We start from the raw sequence: 24,989 nt of genomic DNA, 5'->3' as shown, positions 1-24,989 counted from the left end.
GACTCGATTATCCACCCGAATAGACAAGGCTACCAAGCTGTCCAGGTCACTAGGCTCCGGATAGGAGATCAACTCATCCTTGAGCTGCTCCGACAGACCCTGGTAAAAGGCCGCTTGCAGAGACTCCTCATTCCACCCACTCTCCACAGCCAACGTCTTGAACTCGATCACGAAGTCGGCCACGCTGCGAGTTCCTTGGCGAAGCGAAAACAGGCGCCTAGCTGCGTCCCTCCCTCGGACGGAATGGTCGAAGAGCTTCCTCATCTCGGCCGTGAACCCCTGGTATGAAGCCATGCAGGGATCCTGTCGTTCCCAAACGGCTGAAGCCCACTCCAGCGCTCGACCACGCAGCAACTCAATCACAAAGGCTATCCTAGCCTTGTCTGTGGCATAAGAGTAGGGCTGTAGATCGAACACTAATCCACACTGCATAAGGAAGGAACGGCATCTTCCCAGCTCCCCTCATATTTATCCGGCGTCGGAACCTTGGGCTCACGGAAGGACACAGCTCCAGAAGCGGCAGGCGAGATGGGTGAAACCGGTAGTGGATCCTCCACCGGAAACTTGCGTTGGTTCTGGACCTCCGTCAGACCGGTAGAAAGGTTCCGAACTGACAACGCGATCTCCTGTAGTACCGTGCTATGATGGCCCAACATCTTCTCCTGATGGGTAATGGCATGGCGAACAGAGTCCAGGTCCGCTGGGTTCATTACTGGCCGGATCGTTCTGTCACGAGTTACAAAGCCAGAACCCAGAAGCAGACCAGGACAAGGTAAGTTGAAACGAAGGTGAGTGTTTATTTACAAATTCAAGAGTGATGCTGAATAATCCAGGGAACAGAGCGGGCGGCGTTGATTAGTTGTTGGGGGTGCAGTGGTTGATCCCATCATGGCTCGGCAGCCGCCGACCACCAGGCAGAGGTTGGATGAAGGTTCCGGACGAGTGATGTTCATGGCTAACGATCCGGCAGGGAATGGATGTTAGGCCAGAGCCTAAGAAGGGTGATGATCAGGACCAGGTGTGCAGATTGCTGATGGGATGCAGGTGCGGAAATCAAGAGAGCTCCCCGGAGCGTTCCAGAACCCTCGGGAAACTGGAGATCACGAGCAGAAAAACTAGTCCACAGACAGGACCCGACTCAGACTGCCGGGATCGTTACAATTACAAACGTCAGAAGCCTTTTTAAACCTCAAATACACTACAAGAAAAGTTATCATACAACAAGGTGATCAAACTATGATCCTACATCTGTAGTAGGTTGTTAGGCTACTTCTGTAGCTAGAAAATATAAAAAGAGAGCACCATGCCTTTATGAGATCTTTGTGGCTGTATATATTACACTGCATAAACCATCCATAAGCTGTTATAAAGTGGAGTGAACAAAATTAGGCTACTTGTCCTATATCAATATTTTATCTGAAATGATGGTGACTGACTGTAGATGGCAATTGTTATGAAATGGTCATCTATATTAAACTCATTGTCAGAATTTTCAGGATAGCCTGCCCTAAACTGTTAAAAACTTTCCCTAATACTCTTGAGTTGTAGGATTAGGTAGACAATACATTTTTAGAAAAACACTGTAGGTTATTGTTGCAATGTTCAATTATTTCATATAAGTAATTACTTTTTTAAATCAGTTATCTAACTGAAATGAACTTGAAATGAATGAAAATGCATCCACAAGTGAAGGTTTTTGGAAACCTTGTGCAACACGCGCAAGCAAAGGCAACAGTCCCCGCTCCTTCTCCTTGTGTGTCTACTCTACAAACACAATGTGGAATGTCAACAAAGAAATCACACCAACGTGAAGGCGCTCCAAAATCAATGGTGCTCTTCATATTGCCTAAGTTTTTACATATTTTAGTCGGCCACTGTCATTGTACATCATACAACATATAACGTTCATGTTCTGCCAGTGCCTATCGACTACTGCGAGATACAGCCAATTGGTTGCGTTCAGTCAGAGGGTGTCTTGGTAGTGAAACATGATGCTTGAAGAGTTGCCATCACATGGTGGAAATTTCCACTGTGTCCCTCGGTTGTTAAATGGGAAGGGTCTCCCTTGCTGGTCTTCACTACGCTTACTCGTCCTCCACCCCTGAAGTCCTGAACAATTACAATTTAGGTAGGTAGGTCCCCATTTAAGCTTTTTTCCCAATATTTAGCCTGTATATGTTCTCCCATAGTTGTGTAGGTATTGCATGGTTTTTTGTCAACGTCGGTATTTTGAAACATTGTATCCCATTTCAATTCGCACCGGAAAGCTAATGGTTAATGTTGAAATTATTGACAAAACATCTACAAGATTAATTAACCAAGACTGAAAATTGCGGTTTAATCTCTCAAGTAATCTGTTATGCCAATAAATGTGTCGTTTAAATTAGCTATGAAATATTTAAAACACGTTCTTAGGTATTAGCCATGATATTTGATCAAAAGTCATCATCCCTGGGCTATGTTTGCTGTGTTGGGTGTAGCCTGAATGTTAAAGAATAATGTGTTTCGCGCAAACAACATGTGTCGTGTAGCCTACATGAAGGGCCCATCTTATATTGTAGACCGTTAATTATTCGCATAACGCCAGTAAGTGATATTACATGTGTAATCCACTTACTAGCCAAATGCAGTAATTATTTTGATGGGTTTTGGAGAACAAACAATGCAGTTTCTTCCAATGTTTGGAACTGCCCGGCGTGTGCATTTTGCATACTACAAAGGAACGTGGAAATTATTATTTTTAACCATTTGATAACCTTCACAAAGACACTTTGTCGGAGTTATAAAGTTTACATAGGTTTAATAGTTATTTTGAATAATAATTTCTCTAAGGGTGTGTTTTAATAATTTTACAATTATAAATATAGTGGAAATATCTGAACATGTAGAAATAAATGAGAAATCGAGGTATTTTGGAGCCTACAGACTGATTCCGCCTTCTTTCGTTGATTGGGGAGGAGGGTATTTCTGGAAGATTCCTCAAGGGTTGTCATTTTAACCCTTAGGCTTTTTCTATATCTTTATGTCGTTGATAGGGATATGTTCTGAAAATATTAAGATTTTATTTCACTTCTTTATTTGCTACTTTGCTATTTGAAGATGTAAACCTAGATATATTGTAAAAGTGCATAGGGTTCTCAAATCCGTTGTTCAAAAACACTCCTCTCTGTACCAGCATTGACGGAAGGTCGTAGCCTACATCATTAGCCCAGTGAGCCTACCATAACAGAGGCTCAGGCATGCCATATCGTGAAGTAGAAAGAAAGTAAGTGATTCAGGGAAAGATTTATATATGTTTTCTGGTGAAAACCTTTGCCACCAATAACGTACTTTTTAGACTACTGTGAGATGGGATTATTTTAAGTAATATTGGTTTTGAGTTTGTCCCTAAATGGTAATGTTTCGCACATGTGTAGACACATTCTGATGTTTACAAGTGCAACACAGGTACAGTGGGGGAAAAAAGTATTTAGCCAGCCAACAATTGTGCAAGTTCTCCCACTTAAAAAGATGAGAGAGGCCTGTAATTTTCATCATAGGTACAGGTGAACTATGACAGACAAATTGAGAAAAAAAAATCCAGAAAATCACATTGTAGGATTTTTTATGAATTTATTTGCAAATTATGGTGGAAAATAAGTATTTGGTCACCTACAAACAAGCAAGATTTCTGGCTCTCACAGACCTGTAACTTCTTCTTTAAGAGGCTCCCCTGTCCTCCACTCGTTACCTGTATTAATGGCACCTGTTTGAACTTGTTATTAGTATAAAAGACACCAGTCCACAACCTCAAACAGTCACACTCCAAACTCCACTATGGCCAAGACCAAAGAGCTGTCAAAGGAACCAGAAACAAAATTGTAGACCTGCACCAGGCTGGGAAGACTGAATCTGCAATAGGTAAGCAGCTTGGTTTGAAGAAATCAACTGTGGGAGCAATTATTAGGAAATGGAAGACATACAAGACCACTGATAATCTCCCTCGATCTGGGGCTCCACGCAAGATCTCACCCCGTGGGGTCAAAATGATCACAAGAACGGTGAGCAAAAATCCCAGAACCACACGGGGGGACCTAGTGAATGACCTGCAGAGAGCTGGGACCAAAGTAACAAAGCCTACCATCAGTAACACACTACGCCGCCAGGGACTCAAATCCTGCAGTGCCAGACGTGTCCCCCCTGCTTAAGACAGTACATGTCCAGGCCCGTCTGAAGTTTGCTAGAGTGCATTTGGATGATCCAGAAGAGGATTGGGAGAATGTCATATGGTCAGATGAAACCAAAATAGAACTTTTTGGTAAAAACTCAACTTGTTGTGTTTGGAGGACAAAGAATGCTGAGTTGCATCCAAAGAACACCATACCTACTGTGAAGCATGGGGGTGGAAACATCATGCTTTGGGGCTGTTTTTCTGCAAAGGGACCAGGACGACTGATCTGTGTAAAGGAAAGAATGAATGGGGCCATGTATCGTGAGATTTTGAGTGAAAACCTCCTTCCATCAGCAAGGGCATTGAAGATGAAACGTGGCTGGGTCTTTTCAGCATGACAATGATCCCAAACACACCGCCCGGGCAACGAAGGAGTGGCTTCGTAAGAAGCATTTCAAGGTCCTGGAGTGGCCTAGCCAGTCTCCAGATCTCAACCCCATAGAAAATCTTTGGAGGGAGTTGAAAGTCCGTGTTGCCCAGCGACAGCCCCAAAACATCACTGCTCTAGAGGAGATCTGCATGGAGGAATGGGCCAAAATACCAGCAACAGTGTGTGAAAACCTTGTGAAGACTTACAGAAAACGTTTGACCTGTGTCATTGCCAACAAAGGGTATATAACAAAGTATTGAGTAACTTTTGTTATTGACCAAATACTAATTTTCCACCATAATTTGCAAATAAATTCATAAAAAATCCTACAATGTGATTTTCTGGAATTTTTTTTCTCATTTTGTCTGTCATAGTTGACGTGTACCTATGATGAAGATTACAGGCCTCTCTCATCTTTTTAAGTGGGAGAACTTGCACAATTGGTGGCTGACTAAATACGTTTTCCCCCCACTGTATAGGCTAGTATTGGAGCATAATTTCACAGTTTAGTGAAATGTTTTAATGGCGTGAAGGTTCAGGAAGTTACAGACATGAAGTTGAAACAACAAAATGTCCAACTTCCGAATGTATCACAGTGATAATACAGGTCTGTTATATAGAGCATGCCAAAAGGGGTCATACAGTTCCCATTGTTTTGAACTTTACAATGCAATTACTAAATTGTTGCTTGGTAAAATCCAACCCACATCTTGGGTTGCTGACTGTGTGTCCACAGACAATTTTCTAGGTATCCATAAAATAAGGTCAGTTTGTAATATGGATAAACTATCTCTGTCGCTCTGTGAAGCCTCTTTTGACACCTGTCAAAAGGAGTATTAAAGTTTAAAAGTTTGTGGTGTTTTTTATTTATTCTCACAAATGGTAACACAAATTATACAGACAAAGATTGGAAGTTACTTGCAAATGTGAGAAATGCTTTTCACATTTGATAAAATCTTGATTTCACAGTTAATCTACTGATGTAACCATTTTGTGACAGACAGAAGGCTAGGCTATTACAGAGAACACTGTAGACCAGGGTTCTTCAATTCCGGTCCTGGAGGGCCGAAACACCTCTATTTTTCATCCTCTCCTTCTAATCAGGGGCTAATTCAGACCTGGGACACCAGGTGAGTGCAATTAACTACCAGGTAGAAATGAAAAACAGAAGTGTTTCGGCCCTCCAGGACCGGAATTGAAGAACCCTGCTGTAGACCTTTGATTGATTGTTTACTGTCTAATAGAAAATGGGTTAATTCTATGTCAAAGACTTTCATGTCAGCAGTGTGCAGGTGTGTTTAAATGCAGGGGCAGGCCCTGGCACTTTTTCTCTGCACACACCTGTCAGTGGGGATAGAGAAATGGGCATGCTGATTTCATTCGTCAGTATGAGGTGTGTGATGCATGGGCTTGAGTCACAGAACAGATGTAGGTCAAAAAGCCCAGAGCTGCTCGTGTTCGAGCAATGACGGCTGATGCAGTTGGGACTGTGTGGCTCTTCTCTGGAACAGAGCAAATTTACCCTTAAGCCGGTTGCAAAGTCGGGTTTGAGGTGCGTGGTGCTTGGCAGCTTCTATTAACACTAATCCACTATTATTCCGGAAAGGAATCAAAGGATTTCGGGGTGATTTTCCAAAACACTGTCACTATGTCCTTTTGAAATCTGAGAAGGGCATACAATGTGAGGGCTGGCTATTTTTTACCACTGCTGTTGCATAATGCAAAGACTAAATAGTTTGAATAATAAGAAGATGGAACTTAAATATGCCCTGCATCAGCAATAATGTATTGGTAAGAAATATTTCTTAGACTAGCTCTCATATTTGTAAAATGGGTTTGAACCAGGTCTCTTGAAAATTGATCTGATCTCTATGAGACTAACCTGCATTGATAAATCACATTATGTAATACCACATCTTAATGCATAACCAGTTTGCTCATGGCCCTCAGGCAGGCTGACAGTAAAATCTCTATACCATCTATACCTTTATATGTAGGACATTAAGAGCAGGTAAGGTACATAATTAATGCAGACATAAAGCTGTCTCATATCTCACAGTTCTTACATGACCCAACTGTGTGGCTGATTTAGTGCCCGATGCTATTAGGTAATGCAACCCAAGTCCTGCCACGTGCATTTAGCCAAACTTTTGCAAATCATTCCACAGAATTCAATTGGGAATGTGTTACCTTTGGTAGCATCAAAATCATCAGTGGTGTAGTGGAGGGTAAACATAGTTTATCCACCTTTTGCAGAAAAATGCATTGAAAGAACAGGAAGCTTTACTTTTTCACCACGACTGGCGATCAAAGTTTACCCACCTTTTTTCTTACCACTACACCGTGTACAATATAGGCTAGCGTTAGGGATGAATTGCATCAAATTCAAAGGCGAAAGGGTTAGATGATAGTCAACATAGAGGATCGTATGAGATCACGTCATCTTATGTAAGACTTTGGTTTACTCAGGTAGCACAGTGATAAGACCACTCAATGAAAATTACGTAGCGTCAAAACAGATATTTCCAATAGTGCAAAATGTAAGTCACTCTGGACAACAGCGTCTGCAAAATTACGTAAATGTCTCTCCCAACGTTATCCCACTGCCTCTGTTTTGTTTGGCAAGTTCTCAAAATGGCATAAAGCAGTGAAAGGCAAACATGTTTGCTGATAGTGCACCTCTTCCCTGGAGGAACCTGGCATATCTCAAAATGACCATACTGTCCCAGACTAAAGCTGGGCGCTGCCAACCACATGAGTCCACTCAGGGTTTTTAGAGTTTGCCCAATAGCCGCTCGCCCATAATCTCGCCAATGGGTTTGAAACAGAGAGACTCAACAAGTGATTACTTCCTGTAAATAACTAGCATGGAAGAATTTGCCACTCTCCAATTTATGTTGGTTTGTGAGTCTTCCTTGCAGGTTTTACAGGAAGCAATCGCTCGATGAGTCTCGGTTTCAAATAGCTCAGGTGCCAGCACGCACTGGCTCGAAAACTTCGCAATTATGAGCAAGCGGCTAATGACATGCAGGGACTCACCTGGCCCCGGGAGCACCCTCCTCCCCTAGCAAATTCAAGGCCACTCAGATGTGGTTCTACGTCAAGCAGAGCAACTTCGTCATCAGCCAACAAAAGCCATGGGTAGATCAATATGGACTGATAAGACCATCAGAACATGGGGGACCTTGGGAGAGTGTTCACAAACAAGATTAGGACAGACCATATACAGTACCAGGAAGCAACAACAACTACAGCCTGAACCACATCAGGCCAACAAAATACAGTTGAAGTCGGAAGTTTACATACACTTAGGTTGGAGTCATTAAAACTTGTTTTTCAACCACTCCGCAAATGTCTTGTTAACAAACTATAGTTTTGGCAAGTCGATTAGGACATCTACTTTGTGCATGACACAAAGTCTCCTAGAGATGAACGTACTTTGGTTCGAAAAGTGCAAATCAATCCCAGAACAACAGCAAAGGACCTTGTGAAGATGCTGGAGGAAACAGGTACAGAAGTATCTATATCCACAGTAAAACGAGTCCTATATCGACATAACCTGAAAGGCCACTCAGCAAGGAAGAAGCCACTGCTCCAAAACCGCCATAAAAAACCCAGACTACACTTTGCAACTGCACATGGGGACAAAGATAGTACTTTTTGGAGAAATGTCCTCTGGTCTGATGAAACAAAAATAGAACTGTTTGGCCATAATGACCATCGTTATGTTTGGAGGAAAAAGGGGGAGCTTGCAAGCCGAAGAACACCATCCCATTCATGAAGCACGGTGGTGGCAGCATCATGCTGTGGGGGTGCTTTGCTGCAGGAGGGACTGGTGCACTTCACAAAGTAGATGACATCATGAGGAAGGAAAATTATGTGGATATATTGAAGCAACATCTCAAGACATCAGTCAGGTAGTTAAAGCTTGGTCGCAAATGGGTCTTCCAAATGGACAATGACCCCAAGCATACTTCCAAAGTTGTGGCAAAATGGCTTAAGCACAACAAAGTCAAGGTATTGGAGTGGCCATCACAAAGCCCTGACCTCATCCTATAGAAAATGTGTGGGCAGAACTGAAAAAGCGTGTGCGAGAAAGGAGGCCTACAAACCTGACTCAGTTACACCAGCTCTGTCAGGAGGAATGTCACCTAAATTATTCTGACATTTCACATTCTTAAAATAAAGTGGTGATCCTAACTGACCTAAGACAGGGAATTTTTACCAGGATTAAATGTCAGGAATTGTGAAAAACTGAGTTTAAATGTATTTGGCTAAGGTGTATGTAAACTTCCAACTTCAACTGTAGATCTTAATGCGGAGGTCCAGCTCAAACACGCATGGACCATGCTTCGGCTGGTCCTCTTCACCACAAACCTGGTCACACATTGTTGTATTTGATTATACCTTAGTAATAGCAGGGCCTCATATATCAGGCTCTTGTACTGACCACACCAATACGTATCACCGCACCCTTCACAAGATCGTCATGAGTATGTACATTCATTCTTTTTTGACAAAGGTATGTACAGCATGACAAATGCCTGTATTGATGCTAAGGCTTGAGCAAAGAAATATGTACAAGGTCACTGAGTCGTACGTATGTACATAGCCGCATGTACCCATTCGTGCTAATGTTTGTTTGCATTCCTAGTATCTTAGTACCAGTGGAGGCTGCTGAGGGGAGGACGGCTCATAATAATGGCTGGAACGGAGGAAATGGAATGGCATCAATCACATGGAGACCATGTGTTTGATGTATTTCATACTGTTCCACTTATTCTGCTCCAGCCATTACCATGAGCCCGTCCTCCCCAATTAATGTGCAACCAACCTCCTATGCTTAGTACAGTACATGCTTGTGACTGTAACTCATACAGTACCTTTGTGACATTGATGGCTAATATTTTATTTGACGAAGCCAAACTCCAATTCTGAAGTACCTAATAGCTCAGGCAAACTGATAGGATTGTCAAACGTTTGCCTGCCGACAGTACTTAGTGCCTCTGAACAGAGTGTTGGCAGTCAGTCTCTTTTGTGTTCAGACAGCAAAGACCTTGAAGTCGTCAGCCACTCAGTCTTGTTAAAATACACCAAACCAGAAGGTGGCAGTAGCGTTGTTTGGCAATGCATATCCGTGTGTGTTGCTTTATTGTCTAGTCGATGTTAGCTAGCTAGATGCGCTAATGTTGCTATTGTTGTAGAAAACCCTTGTTGATACTATTCAGATGGCCACAGATAGATAATTAGCTAGCAAGATGACAAAACATTTTTTAATTCACTCTCCATAATCACGTACAGCCCATATATACAGTTTTAGCTAGCTGGCTAACGTTAGCATGATTCGCTAGCTAGCGGTGTTGTGTTGTGCTAGCTAGGTAAAGTAAAGCTACTGCATTGACTCTCAACAGCTACAGGCAGCTGCTTCATGGAAACAAATCCATTGTGATTTTAATTATAATGTTACTAGCTACAGTGGCTTGGTAGCTAGCTTGGTTAGTGTTGTGTTTATTGTGCTGCACTTACCACCCCATTCGTTTCATATGAAGTGTGTGTGACTTCCTTGCTCGCTTAGCAAGCTAACGTTAGCCATCTAGCTTGCTAACTAAAGCTAGTGCACATTATCAAACTTAACAAAAAAAATCCTTCTTCAAGCACAAACCTCCTTAGCTAGATGTAAAAGATGTAAAGACTTGCGCTAGATTTTTACATTTTTTATGCAGCTTTATTGTTTTAGTTAGAACATTTCTGATTAAAAGGGTGGATTAGCGCTCTTTTTTTCCTTTTTCTTGTCACTCCTGTCGGCTCCACCACGTGGAGGTTTGTGCTCTCTGATTGTCTCAAAGTCAAGTTGTTGGCCACTGCCGACCATTGCAATTCTAGAAGTACACAGAAGGTACATCTTTTGTTCTAGCAAGAGAAGGATCAGCCTCCTACGGCAGTCAGATTCTCTGTGTGTTTCATGCTTAGCAGATTTCACTGTGAGATTGAACTTCAACGATATTGATACTTTCACATGGGATGCCAAGATCTTTTAGACTAAACCAGATGTTCTCTTGAACAGTTTGCATTGTGCACTTCTACAGCACTGTATTGCTTTGATAGATTCAGGAATAAGTGTTGCATGAAGTGGTAAAGGTACGGCAGTCATGTCACAGCTGGTGTAGAGATGTGAGGTTCTGAGGAATGGCTTATATTTAGTTCTGTTACTATGTGGACTTTGGCCTGATGGGAGTATCTCAGCCTCTATCAGATCATTTCTCCCACTCCAGTCCAGCTATGCTCTCAGTCAAATCCCATAGATGAACCCAACCCTGTGTTCTCAAGGCTAACCTGTGTTCTCAATGCTAACTTGTGTTCTCAAGGCTATCCTGTGCTCTCAATGTTAACTTGTGTTCTTGAGGCAACCTTGCACTCTCGATGCTGACATGTGTTCTTTAAGATAACTTGTGCTCTCAATGCTAACTTGGTTCTTAAAGCCACATTTTGAGCTCAATAACCCTTTTTAAGAGTGTAGAAGCGAAACCTCAGCACTGTTGGCTAACGTGGACATCAAGGCTAAAAATGCACTATTTATAGACGCCAGCTCACATGCTCTGACCTGTGGGAATGCTAGCGAACACACCTACTTGTTAGATGATATTGGCAAAGGCCTAACCAAACACCTTGCACATTTTTGGATGGAGAGAGAGCTGAGAATAGAGAATATTACCGCTGGGTATTTACTGATACCAGACAGTGGAATAGCAGCAGTGTTACGAAGCAACCTTTCTATGTCAATAGCTAAATGCTGCATTTGCAAATTGGAGTTTCCGACGTTCAGAAACCATTCTCGCGAGTTGAATGGGGAGAAGGAACACCTAAATTCAACATTGGGTTTAAAACTGATCAGTGGCCGACATTCAAAGCTTTACTAGTTGTGCAGTTGGATACAAGGACTCACACAGCCAACAATAGTAACTAGCTAGTGTAGATAAGCAGTGGATCGGATGCATCTCCAAGTAGGCTACATGAGTCGAGCCCATCTTGAACTGGGCTCTGCACATGCCCATAACACCCAGGCATTTATGGTGGAGCTGAAATTGTGGCAGGGAGCCTCGGAGAGTGGACATGTAGAATGTGTCACGTCTGTGAGAGAGAAAGAGAGGTACATGCCACTCATAATTAACTTGCATGTGCAGACAACGTCTAAATAGTTGATCTGTGGTCATCAGCTTGACTGACAGGGTGGTTAGGGCACTTTCATTTTAATAGGTAATGATAATAGTAATTACTAAACATTGTGGGGATATCAATGTATCCCCGGCCGAGTCATACCAAAGACTGTAAAAATGGGAACAGATGCTTGACACTGCTTGGCGCTGCTTGATAGTTAGGCCATGCGATAGACTAGCGTCCTGTCCAGGAGGTGTACTTGTATATCAAAATACGCTTTTGGCTGGTTGCACCCCTTCGACAATGCCATTAAAGAAGCTTCACGGATGTAACTCCACTCTGTGAATTTCGGGGTAGTCCCACATGCAGGATACCCTTGACTTTCTCCCTAAACTACCCTGAGGTGGTCAGCCGATCATTGTAACCTGAGTCTTTTTCAACGTCATGTTGTACCCTATTTGTATTGACCCCCCTTTTTTTTAACACTGCTGCTACTCGCTGTTAATTATCTATGCATAGTCACTTTACCCCTACCTACATGTGCAAATTACCTAAATTACCTCAACTAACCTGTACCCCCACACATTGAGTGGTACCGGTACCCCCTGTATATAGCCTCGTTATTGTTATTTTTTCATTTTTTATTTTAATTTATTTAGTAAATATTTTCTTAACATTTATTTTTCTTAAAACTGCATTGTTGGTTAAGAGCTTGTAAGTAAGCATTTCACGGTAAGGTCTACACCTGTTGTATTCAGCACATGGGACAAATACAATGTTATTTTATTTGACACTCGTAACTAGTGTGTGGAAGGGCTTGTGTATCTCTTGCACTGTATTCGTTCCTTATTGACCTTTCAGCATTCGAGGGATTACCAGAACGAGCATTGTGTTATATCCTCTTTGCTTTTGAATGCCAGTGCTACACACCTGATAGTACACATAGGCTAAGGACCTCTAATGGTTCACCAGCATAGAGTTACATAGCAAAGATCAAAAAGCTGTGGTCTCTCAACACATTCTAAACTGTTATGAAGTAAGGGCCCAGACATTCTTCCAGCAATGTTGATGTTGGACGGAAAGAGATGTTGGTTTGTTTGACAAAACAAAAGCGGCACTTTCCATTACAGTCCTGGTGATATGTCATGTCATCTGGTCAATCATTCACCGCCTACCGGAGATATTTGCAGCAAGTCACATGACGTCTGAGGTACCGACTTATTTTGGTAGTTGGTTAGAGAGCTGTGGAGGCTGCTGGTATGAGGCTAGTTCGACGACGGCGCTGGCAAGTAGTGTCTACAGTTTGTGGGTGTGCGTGCGTCTTTCTTGGGACAGGACCCTGTATTCACCCTATTACAGATGCCTGTAGTATTTTTTTGGTATTTTAGTATTGTGGTGATATGGTGTTTCAGCTGTTCCAGTTACCTGCTGGTGCCAGTGGACTGGTTTGGTGTTTTTGTTTTGGAAGATAAGAGAGGTCAGGAGGCCCCTTGACCTGTAATTGACAACCCCTGTTTACCAGCTGCTGTTGACAAAACCTGTGGGTATCCTGCTGCAGAAATAACCCCACTATAGGGCATCTACAGGCCAGATCCTACTCTGTCGACGTCAGAGACCCCTCGTAAAAAGTTAATAAGTTGGAGGGGGAGTATTTGCCTTCAATCCAGTGGGTTTTGGGGGGACCACAGTTGAAGTACTTCCAGTAATGCAGTTAATGCAAGAATCTAGCTCTTGGTCTTCACAGAGACACAGAAGGAGAGGAAGTTGCATTCAAATTACTGTAAAAAATACCATAGAAAGTTCAGCCCATGTAGATTAAACTAATGCTATACAGCAGGAAAACATTGCCTCTTATTTATAGCCCGTTATCCACAATGGTGCTATGAGAATGCCAGCAATGCTTGGTACTGTATATTCCTCCAGGTAGATGCTTGAGATTTTCAGAATAGGACATAATATAATAATAATAATAATATGCCATTTAGCAGACGCTTTTATCCAAAGCGACTTACAGTCATGTACATGACATCTGTTACTGTATGAATATTGAGTTGATTGAAGGTGGCCTCTAATATACAGAAGAGCCCAATGCAAAGTATTCTGTACGTTCCTCAATGTCAATAAAACATTTTTACTGGAACAATAATTACAGGAAGGTTTCATTTATATCCAGTGTGTTTGAAGATGGGAATTTCTTGACATGGGGAAATAGCTGGGGTAAGGAGTGCAACTGGTCAGAGGGCTAAGCTGTTGTTATTTCCGTGGTCAATCCATGTGAGGTCGAATAAATATGCATCTTCTTGTGTGTGAGAGATGATAATAAGTAACATGAAAAATGCCATGATAAAACTATTTTTGGTTAGAAGGTTTCACTGGCTTCTATAATGTTGAGCTTTGCTTCAGCCAATGCAGTAGTTATTGTCTTAATAACGTTGATGTCAATACTTTTGTGTTGAGTAGTTTAACATTTGTGTTGTGTTGTAATGACTAAAGCACGTCTCTGTGTGTTTGAGTTGTGGCTGGAGCAGGCTTGTTCCAGTCAGTCGCTTCTCCTATATGACCTGGACAGGTCTAGAACCGCACCTGATTGGTTCAGAGACATGAGACTGTTTGGTGTAAACCCCTTGCACTTCGGAAGTGTGTCTCCATTTAAGGAATGCCCCCGTAGCCAGAAGGAAGTCTGTGAAGATGTCAGGCGTGGTCAGTAGGAATTTCACTAGAATTAACCTTTTCATTTCATTCTCCCTGTATTAATTTCTCTTACTTTGTCGTAAATTTTTACTCTGGTTGAGCTCTGATTCGAATATCTGAGCTTCTTTTTATAAATTGTCTGAATAGGCAGGATATTTTCCATGTCATTTGCCATAGTGGTGATGCATTGCCAATGGTAGCATAGAGGAGTATTTCTGTTTGTGTTTTCGGTCTATTGGTGCTTAGAAGCAGATCATTTTCCGTGAGTGATGATTGAGGTATAGATGGAGTTAATGCTACATCATTAACCCTTGTTGAATTGTCATCCAGCTTTGGATCCTCCTGACTGACTCAGTCTTTGAATGGTTGAGATAACTTACTTGCAAAATTGGTTTGTTTTGTCTCTTGTTTTGTCTCTTAACGTGTAACTAATTACAAATACTACATGCGAATATACTACATGATATTTAGGTTATTCTGTGGAGATGTTAATTGTTCTGTATGTTTGAGTGATGTTGTGTGAACGTACTGCTCTGCCTCTGCTGTAACATGTGTGGACCAGACAATACTTTCAGTATTCTTTATTTTAGTTCAGAAAATGTGAAGGTTGGTTGTGGACTCAATAGAAGCATTTAGTGTGTGTGATTTGAAGTTTCTCTGTGTATAATGTGTGTGTGTGTGTACGTGTGTGTGAGGGGGATTACAAAGTTGGACTGTTAAGACTCCATCCATCCAGAGTGTGACCTTGCGCTCAGAGCTACACACTCAGCTGCGGCCTCTGATTGGCGGACAGTGTCACAGCCTCCCCGGTGGATGCCAGTTGTCTCTAGCAGGCTCTGAACGCTTAACAGTACGCTGAGTAAACCCATGGTAGTAGGGGGTAGGAGTAGTGGGAAGGGAGGGGTGTGTGGTTGAGGGCAGGACAGGACAGGGTAGGACAGTGACCGCAGCATGAGGACGGTACCGTTTGCTCCCAGGGATGACCACCCGGGGTGTGTGCTCGGCGGGCTATCACAGAACAAACAGCAGTTGATGCAACAACGCTCACTGTGCAATCTTGGCCGAGCTTTCAGGACGTCTGTGTGCTGTCCCTCTCTCTTTCTCTCTATCTCTCTCTCTAACTCCTCCCTCTCTTCTCCTCCCTCGCTCTCTCTTTCTGTCTTTCTCCCTCTCTCTCTTGCTCCTCTTTCATTGACGTAGGGGTGGGGTGGGGGTTGTTGGCTTCAGGCTCCTGACATGATTGGCCAGGGTGGGTCCTTCCCCTGCTCTTTAAAAGCCTTCCTCTCACCTGGGTTACAAAAAGCAGCAGCTCATGCCTCTCCTGGCTGCTCACTAGTACTGTCCTCATTCTCCCCCTAAACAAACAGAAAACCCCACGTCGGAACCCCACTCTGTCATCTCTGAAGGAGTGAGTATGTCTCATTTTCCACATGATTTATCTGCTTCTTATGTAGGGAACTTGAGTTACCTTGGTCTAAGTTTATGATTCAAATAGGCACTAAGTTGTAACTGCTGAGAAAAAAAAAAAAATATTGTAGAGAAAAGTGTAGAATATTCCACAGTTTTCTTGAGAAACTGTAATGCACCTAGCTAAATTAGTTGGTCTTGTGCTTTGAGATTGTGCTAGGTATTTCATTGGTTGAAATTCAGTTGGTTTCCTTTGAGAATTAGTTTGTGGGTTTATTAGATGTTATGTTGGGTTGTTGAGAGAACCAAGGCATTGCTGAAGTGGGACTAATTTGAGTGGTAGTTTGAGTTAGACACTGTACTTTTGTTGTGTCCTTAAACTTGGAGTTGAGTGTTATGTAAGTTGCACATACTTCTTTTCTGCTACTTCTGGACAAATAAAACTAATGAAGTTCATGTTTTTCCCATTCAGATGATTGATGTCACGCTGTTGGCAAATTGGATTAGAGAAATGTCAAGTTTTGATCAGTGTTTGTTGTGTCACAGTTCTACATGTTCTATTAAAAGTGTTGTAGCCTTGTTGTATGCAAGCACACTATATTAGATTTAGGCGTTAGGCATTTTCAAGAAGGTTCTTTATTTGCACAGTGTACAAGGCTTGGTGTCAAATATTGTATTTGATAATGCAATACCCGATTTGGCATACAGATGCCATATCTTAATTTGATCATCCTGTTGTTGCAGGAATTTTCCTTCACAGCAGGACATGCAAACTTTAAAAAGGCTTCTAAAGTTTGTAATTTCCACTTTAAAATGTCATATTTGATTTGCCTTAACGAAAAAAGTATCAACCCCTACACAAAATGTCCATTAATTATAATCCATGTAATAATTCACATTTCCTGTTGCTGCAGGATTATTTTCCTGCTGTAGCAAACTGGCTCAAATTAAGATCCTACGTCTGTACTTGCGTGCATTTATCACATCTGTTTTATCAAACATCAAATGCACAAACAGACACATTGACAAACACACTTTGACAACTTTAAATCACATTCACTCAGTTGTTGTTATCCAATATAAAATGTGTTTCAAACAATCATATGCTAAAGTAGCAGTGGTTTTAACTACAGTGGGTAAATGTCATGGATTCTGCCGAGGCTGCCCCTCCTCCTTGCTCGGGCAGGCTTCGGCGTTCGTCGTCACCGGAATACTAGCTACTGCCGATCTATGTTCTATGTTGCACCTGTTATCTGATTGTTACACACCTGTTGCCCATTATGTGATTACTCCTTCTCTATTTAACCCGGTGGCTCCCAATGTGTTTTGTGCGTGTTTGTTTTTCGTTTTGTGTGTCGTTGGTGAGCGGGTTTGTTCCTCCCTGTGTGGAGGTGTTTTGTATTTTGGATTCTTTACTTATTCAGTAAAGTACGTTTCATTGAGTTCTGTGTCCTGCGCCTGACTTCAATCCACCGCATTACACTGACACACGTGACAGTAAAGCATGCATTTCAGATGTGCATGAAAAGCAAAGGTTCAAGGATTTTGCTGGGGCTATGATTATAGGCAGCTTAGTCATAACATAACACAATGCATGGGGAGCAGTGGAGTGCTTAGCTGCCTGGGTGAAGTCTGGCTGAGCAGGTTCCTTCTTATTTGCAGAAGGGTAGCACACTGTGGAGGTGTACAGTTGGGACAATGATTGATTGTGTTTGTATGCATGCACACTTTCGAACACAAAGATACAAATATCTACCAATACAAAGATATAGACTTACCAGGCAATCTATCTATCTAGAGGAGACATAACATAGGAAATGTACTAGGACACACAGTAGTTCCAGGAACGCAACTGGCACAGGCACAGCAGGTACAAGAATGTGATCAAACCAGAACTGTGTAGAGTAGACATGCTAGGTAAAACTAAGTATGTAGAGACATGCTTCACAAACAGCTAATGATTGGCTTGGCGATATGTTTCCATACAGGGTAGGTGACAGCAGTCACAACAAAAGAGGTGTGTGGTAAGAAACAGGTTCAGGCATGTCTGTTTATAGCTTCTCCACAGAATGGCGTTAAAGGTAGGCCATGGATCTCTGTCTTGACTGGGTATAACATGGAGGACCTACTGTGCATAGACTTACTTATGTAATGGCTTCTTGACTGTTAACGTGGCGTGCGTTGACGATCATGTGAGGATGATGGATTTTATACTTGGCCCAGTTTCATCAACGCCTTTCAATGCCTGGGGCAAGAGTTGAAATAGCATGAGTTTAAATGTATTTTCTAGTACTAAAACTTCCTTTCGAAGAGTTTTTACAATGCTTGTTTTTTGATTGGCAGCACTGAAATGTAAATTAATGGACTTGGATTGGGGTTGTATTCCATAACTGATTGTTTATGGCTTTGTCACAGCGTCGGACAACCATGTTTGTTACTTTGGTTTTGATGTGTATTACGTTGTGTTTCTCCTGGGGTCTTGGTCGGTAGGACGGGAGGGAGCAGGGTGTGACTTTTGGGAACCTGGCTGGACAAGGGCCCTGGCTGCTTGGCTGTTTTTACCCATTCCTGTCAAAGAAGCCTTTGTATGGGAAGAACAGCACTGTGGGTAATTGGCTGTTAAAATAATTTAGCAGAACTCTGTGTGTGCTGCCCAGTGCCTCATCTTGTTGTTACGTAATAGCGGCAATCAAATGTTCAATAGAATGGAAATAAGAACACATGCCCCCTGCTGGCCCACCACTTCAGTGCACTCGGTGCGTTCAATTGAATTGGGTTAAACGTGGACAGCAATACAGACAGGCCTTTGTAGCTTGCTCTCCCAGAGGTTAGGAACATTGGTCGAAAACGTGCATGCCTCATGGCCCCATTAGCCAACCTCTTTGACCTGTATTTAGGATTCAGACGTGTTTTTGACATAATGTTGAGACTTGCACTGCAACAATAGAACATGGACGTGTGTCTGAAAGGGTTACTTAGAGGTTCTTTTAGGGAAAATAATGTGTGCTATTCTCAAAAAATTTGAGAAATATAAAATTGAGGTCACAATTGATATGGGATTTTACAGTCTGTCAAGCGAAAAAATACTACAATTACTTATCTACATCGACTACAAAATCCCTTTCAACTTGATACAGTTGGAGGCCATTTTGTTAACTCTCAGTGTACAGCAGAGTACAAAAGGTATCCAAAACCAATCAGCACGGAACGTCAAGATTCCAATGCGTGACAGGAACAGTGATATTGTTTATGAAAGACGCCATAGTTAAAGCACACTGAAGTGCGTGAGCTACCATCATGTATCGAATGGGGAGATTAAAATGGTGCTGCAGGTTCAGGGGAATGTGACACAGAATGGTATGTGTAGAATGACACCTTGTCTTCCCCTTGAAGTGTCCTTTGTCAAGGCCCTAGAGTTCTGGCCAGTCAGATAAGACTCATTGAATGTATCTTCATAACATTAACAGTAACTAGCTCATTGTTGACAGATTGTTACACAGTCAAATCAGAGCATACTTGTGGCCATGACCTTTTTGACTGGACATGTGCTACTTTGGATCTTATTAGGGATCTTGTCACTATAGGGGGCTAGTCAAAGTGTAATTACAAAGAAATGATGGCTAGTTGAGACAACATTGAATGATTGGTTGTATGTTTGCTGGTTATAAGGGCTTCCCGCCACATCAGCAGCTCTGAATATACTTTCCTATCTCTCCCTTTGCTGTTTTCTGCAGGTATTTGCCCTATAGTGTAAGGCTGAGATACAGCACGCCAACCTACCGAGTACAACTGCTCTGCTTTGGACCGTGACCCCTTCCCCAGCCCCGCACCACTACAGCCGTAACCATGGACCGCGTGGAGCTGAAGAAAGTCTGCACGGAGGCAGACGATGACAGCACAGACAGTTTGGACGACCGCTTCACAGAGCCCATCGACTCAGAGAAGGCCACCATCAACAGGTGTGGTTCAATACTGTATTCATTCTTTTATCTGAGACTTTCTACAGAAGAAACTGGAAGGAAAGCGCATTGCCTTAGTTGTTGCGACAAGAATGTGTTCTTTGCCGAATTGTAGGTGATTCCCCTGTAAATAAATTATGTTCTTTATCATCAATTTCTTGTCTCCTACCTATCATTGTCTAATGTACACAATGCTTTTCAATACACTGGTCAGGAGAATCTCTCAGCTCATAGCGTCACTGTAAACCACCAACAGATTAGCTACACTGTAATCTCATTGCTTCAATCACCAAATAAATCATTTACAAAAGCCCAATAGAAGCTTGAACTAGCCTAACTGACCCTATAACCACTCATAAAGTAATAACATAGCTGTCGTAAACTAGTCATAAAGAAGTATTTTAAACTAGAGATTGATTCAATGATTGTACATCTGCAGTCACTTCCTGGATGAGGATGGAGATGCAGAGAGCCACAAGTTTCTCACTAATGGGATTATGAAGAAGAAGAAGTACGAGGAGTATCAAGAAGAATACGTAAGAAGACTGATGATAAACTATCGATGACAACACATGCATGTTTGCTCTTGTTCTTGCAACGACTTTTTCCTCAAAAGCTATCTGCTTTTATTGAATCCTTCCTTCCGAGGAACCCTTTCGTAGGAACTGATAGTTACGCGTGTGTGACGCATATGTGTGTGTTAAATGTTCTTGTTTACGATCAGTTGAACTCATGGTAATCTCTCTCTTACCCGCTCTCTAACTTTCTCTCTCTCAGCACCCTGGACATACCTCCTTTGGTATGTCGGTCTTCAACCTGAGTAATGCAATCATGGGCAGCGGCATTTTGGGTCTCTCCTACGCCATGGCCAACACTGGCATTGTGCTTTTTGTGTAAGTGTGTGCCAACTTCTGCCATAGAGACAATGTGGAATGGGGTCAGTGTTTGGTTTCTGCCACAGTCAAGTGATTAAAGCACCAGTTAATAAAGTAAAGTATTCTGTCTGCATTGTATAGTATTACTGATAGGACTGCTTTAGAGTCCTTGATATAGCAAGTGGGGTTTGACAACAGGGTGAGTGGTGGGGTATGTATTCGGGAATAGGCAGACACAGACACTAACTCTGGCTCGGAAGTCAGGACCTTTTTGTGACATGCCATCTGCAGCATGCATGCAAACCAGGTTTCTCAAATGTCCAAAACAGGATGGTTATGCTTTATTTCAGTCCTGTTTCAGCTGTATATGGTTGGGCTTTACCAAGAAACGATTTAGTGACTGAGTACTTTCACAAAGCAAAAACATTATCATTTTCGCCATATCCCTGAAAGTGATTGAAGGACAGGAGACAAGGAAGTAGATTAGGAACCCACTTGATGATTATAGTGGCGCAGCCGGTTTGTTTCCGGTCCTAAGGAGTTTACAGTGAGTCCCCTAAAGTCAGTCCCCCTCATCAGTTGCGACATTTTACTTCCCCACCATCTATTCTGGGCTTCCCTGACATTCTGGAAGGTGGTATCACATAACACCCATTTGATACAGTCATTTACCTACTTGCCTATCTCTGGCCAACAATAGTACAGGGAGGGGTAGAAGGACAACTCTCAATTCAAAAACAACATCTTTAATTCAGTTAGTTTGATATGTTGGAGCCCATTGAAGGCTGGATGATTGGGTTAGAGGCTCCTTGGTGACTAAGGCCCCTTGTGACCTCTTTAAGCATAAGGTGATAGATTTAAGGCTGCTCATGTTCAGCCGATGCGGGAAACCCATACATCCCCTCCCGGAATAACTCACAAGTTACTTTATTGACTTATATAAGAGCCTAGAGTGTAGTCTGGTCTCTAGGCAGTGGCACGCATTGGTCTACCACTCTTGTCTGAGCTGGCACTTATATATTGACATGGCATGATAGTGTCTTTGACATGTGCTTTAGGCATTGGAACCTGGTCTTCTCAAATGGGCAATAAATGCTTGCCAGAGAAAGCATCCGGACCCCCCTCAAGTGAAATACGACTAAGGTTCTAAAGCTAAGTTTACCTCTCTAAATAGGTAATGGGGAAAACAGAGTGAGAGTGACTAGGGGGGGAACTAGTGAAAGTTATTATGTAGGGTGTTTTGTAACCCAGTTGATTCCCTTCCAAGTGTTGTTCATTGTGATTTGTGTAAGATTTCTGTATGGTAGAGCCAAATGCTAATGTCTGACTGGTTTCTGTCCAACGTAGAATCCTTCTCTTGGGTGTGGCCATCTTGTCGTTGTACTCCGTTCACTTGCTGCTAGTGACTGCAAAAGAAGGAGGTGGGTGTCATTTTGTAACTCATGAACATATGTGATTGTCTGTCATTAGTCTCTGTCTGTCTGTCTGTCTGGCCTCACTTTCCTGCTACTTTTTCTCTGTATATTTGAATATCAATCATCACCACATTGTCGTTCTAACAGGTTCTCTCATCTATGAAAAGTTGGGAGAGCGAGCTTTTGGCTGGCCGGGGAAAATGGCTGCATTTGGATCGATAACCCTTCAAAATATTGGTGGTAAGTGAAAAGCTAATGTTGCATTCATTGTAGTGTTATGATTCTATTTTGATATGTTCATGCTGTGGACATGCTAGTTGGTTTCAGTGTGGTAATATCTCTCTGTTTTTTGTGTTTGTTTGCGCACAGCCATGTCCAGCTACCTCTTCATTGTAAAGTATGAGCTGCCAGAAGTGATCCGTGCCTTCATGGGACTGGAGGAGAGCTCTGGGTAAGTGTCTGTCTGTCATTGGTTAACTATTTCATCAAATCAGTTATTTGTAGTTCATTTGACACAGATGGCACAACACACTACACAGTTTGGTTGGTGTATTTATAGATGGATGGATTGATGCTCTGTGTGTGAGACCTGTTCTCTCTGCGTTGTGTACAGTGAATGGTACATGAACGGAAACTACCTGGTTGTGTTTGTATCCATCGGTATCATCCTGCCTCTCTGTATACTCAAAAACCTGGGTAAGTGGTGTGTGTGTGTGTGTGTGTTTGTGTGTGTGGGCATGTGAGTGTGTGCGGGAACGAGTGTGTGTGTTTCCGAGTTAGTCTTTGTGTACTTTGTTTACATAATGTGTGTGAGTGTTTGCGTGATTGTAAATGAGTTTCTCTCTAATTCTCTCTCTTGTCGCTAGGCTACCTTGGCTACACCAGTGGCTTCTCCCTATCCTGCATGGTGTTTTTCCTGGGAGTGGTAAGTTCAACCTGCCTCCTCTTGCTCCGCTAGTTTAGCATTTTTAGCCCGCTGAATGACTGATCAATGACGAGTGATGGTGCTGATAAATGTTATTATATACAGTTTGAGATAAGACGGCTACATTTCACCTTCTGTCAATATGGCAACAACTCCTGCTTTTTATGATCTCTGATGTTCTTTTTCTGTCCAGTCAAGTTTCAACGTAGACAGAAAATACTTGTTGCCAAAATAGTACATTTCGCCTACGTTGCTTTTGTATTCTTAGCGCACGGCATCTTGATTGTACCTACTTTCTCCTCCTTAAATGTCATCCTGACAGTTTGTAGGTTATTATGCCAGTGCTGGTTTTGCTGTCACAGGCATTGTGGGCGATTTGCATGCCATGGTAGCTCCTAGTAACATTTAGAATATGCCTGCTGTGGCTTTCAGCTGGTTAGTTAACGTACATGAAATTAGAGATGAGTTTATCAATAGCCTTCTTTTGATATCTTAAACTCCACTTTGGCCCACTTGCTCTCTAGTGGTGTATCATATTAAACACTGATACAGTCTGTATCATCATTCATGAAATAGATCTATGCTAGCTTTACACAGGGTTAATACCATAGTAGCTATCAGAGAGATATCCTATGTAGTTAGTAACCCTGAAAGTACATAGTTTAGCGTTCAGCGTCTGTTTCTTTGAAGACGGAATGAAAGATTATAGGATGGAAGGAACTCATTGCTCTGCAATATAATGGAATGCTGCCTATGTAATATAATGCATTTCTATGTTTGCTAATCGTCCCATCTCACCCCTCTGTCCCCATCTCACTCCTCTCCCCCCTCTTTACACCTCTGTCCCCATCTCACCCCTCTGTCCCCATCTCACCCCGCTGTCCCCATCTCACTCCTCTCCCCCCTCTTTACACCTCTGTCCCCATCTCACCCCTCTGTCCCCATCTCACCCCGCTGTCCCCATCTCACTCCTCTCCCCCCTCTTTACACCTCTGTCCCCATCTCACCCCTCTGTCCCTATCTCACCCCTCTCCCCCCTCTTTACACCTCTGTCCCCATCTCACCCCTCTGTCCCCATCTCACTCCTCTCCCCCCTCTTTACACCTCTGTCCCCATCTCACCCCTCTGTCCCTATCTCACCCCTCTCCCCCCTGTTTACCCCTCAGCTGATCTATAAGAAGTACAACCTCCCCTGCCCGATGCCCTTCATGTACCATCATACCAACCACAGTATGAATGGAACAGCCCTGGGGCCCCACGCCCTGCACAACGGCACCGTCCTCATGCACTTCTCCAGAGCTGACATGTCCCCCGCCCCCTACCTGGACAACCACCACACCTCAGGGGTCCGCTTCGAACCACACCCAGACGACGTGGAGGAGATGTGCACGCCCAAGTACTTTGTGTTCAACTCTCAGGTGAGTTGGTGAGGTGTGGACATACTGTATGTGGGTGGGGGGTGTACATGTGTGTATGTGTGGTGAGTCAGGATGCTTCATGTCATAATTCTGCGTTTTGGAAACAATATCCTCTGAAAAACATTCCCAGAAACTGGATTAATCAAGGTTTAGAAGAACCCAATTCTTAACGTACATGAAATCAAACCAAACATTGTTAGCTTCTGTGAGTGTGTATCTGGGCCTGTGTTTCATCCACTGTCTCTTCTGTCATTTCAGACCGCTTACACTGTTCCCATCCTGGCCTTCTCCTTTGTGTGTCACCCTGAAATTCTACCCATCTACAGTGAACTCAAAGAGTGAGTGCATCCAAGTGAATTACAAAAGACACATTTGCATAGACGCTCACAAACGCTCATATAAATTGCTGCAGTGCATTTTCTCCTTCAACTCACATCTCAACTTGCGTCTTCCCCCAGTCGCTCCCGGAGAAAGATGCAGAACGTGTCCAACCTGTCCATCTTGGCCATGCTGGTCATGTACATGCTCTCAGCGCTGTTCGGCTACCTCACTTTCTACGGTAAG

The 24,989-nt window shown here is 42.8% G+C and overlaps 1 protein-coding gene across 4 annotated transcripts in view; it reads left to right on the top strand.

Moving 5' to 3' along the window:
• The first annotated feature begins 2,032 nt into the window (after positions 1-2,032).
• The window catches only part of LOC121543614 (sodium-coupled neutral amino acid transporter 4-like), a 32,281-nt gene continuing 9,324 nt past the window's right edge, over positions 2,033-24,989 (top strand). The window contains exons 1-12 of one of the 4 annotated variants that reach the window (XM_045208859.1): positions 2,033-2,128; positions 19,568-19,792; positions 20,232-20,328; positions 20,570-20,685; positions 22,015-22,088; positions 22,230-22,322; positions 22,452-22,533; positions 22,696-22,778; positions 22,949-23,007; positions 24,174-24,425; positions 24,684-24,763; positions 24,884-24,984. In XM_045208859.1, coding sequence (XP_045064794.1) covers positions 19,680-19,792; positions 20,232-20,328; positions 20,570-20,685; positions 22,015-22,088; positions 22,230-22,322; positions 22,452-22,533; positions 22,696-22,778; positions 22,949-23,007; positions 24,174-24,425; positions 24,684-24,763; positions 24,884-24,984 — 1,150 coding nt within the window. In that variant the 5' untranslated portion in view covers positions 2,033-2,128; positions 19,568-19,679. Of the gene's footprint in view, positions 2,129-14,416; positions 14,436-15,647; positions 15,835-17,251; positions 19,793-20,231; positions 20,329-20,569; positions 20,686-22,014; positions 22,089-22,229; positions 22,323-22,451; positions 22,534-22,695; positions 22,779-22,948; positions 23,008-24,173; positions 24,426-24,683; positions 24,764-24,883; positions 24,985-24,989 lie in introns of those variants that run through there. The other 3 variants (XM_041853630.2, XM_045208857.1, XM_045208858.1) reach the window with 3 other exon arrangements.

Source organism: Coregonus clupeaformis, chromosome 28 (assembly GCF_020615455.1).
Source record: "Coregonus clupeaformis isolate EN_2021a chromosome 28, ASM2061545v1, whole genome shotgun sequence".
Lineage (NCBI taxonomy): Eukaryota > Metazoa > Chordata > Actinopteri > Salmoniformes > Salmonidae > Coregonus > Coregonus clupeaformis.
The sequence above is the reverse complement of the archived record's forward strand: the minus strand, read 5'-3'. Positions and strand labels throughout refer to the sequence as shown.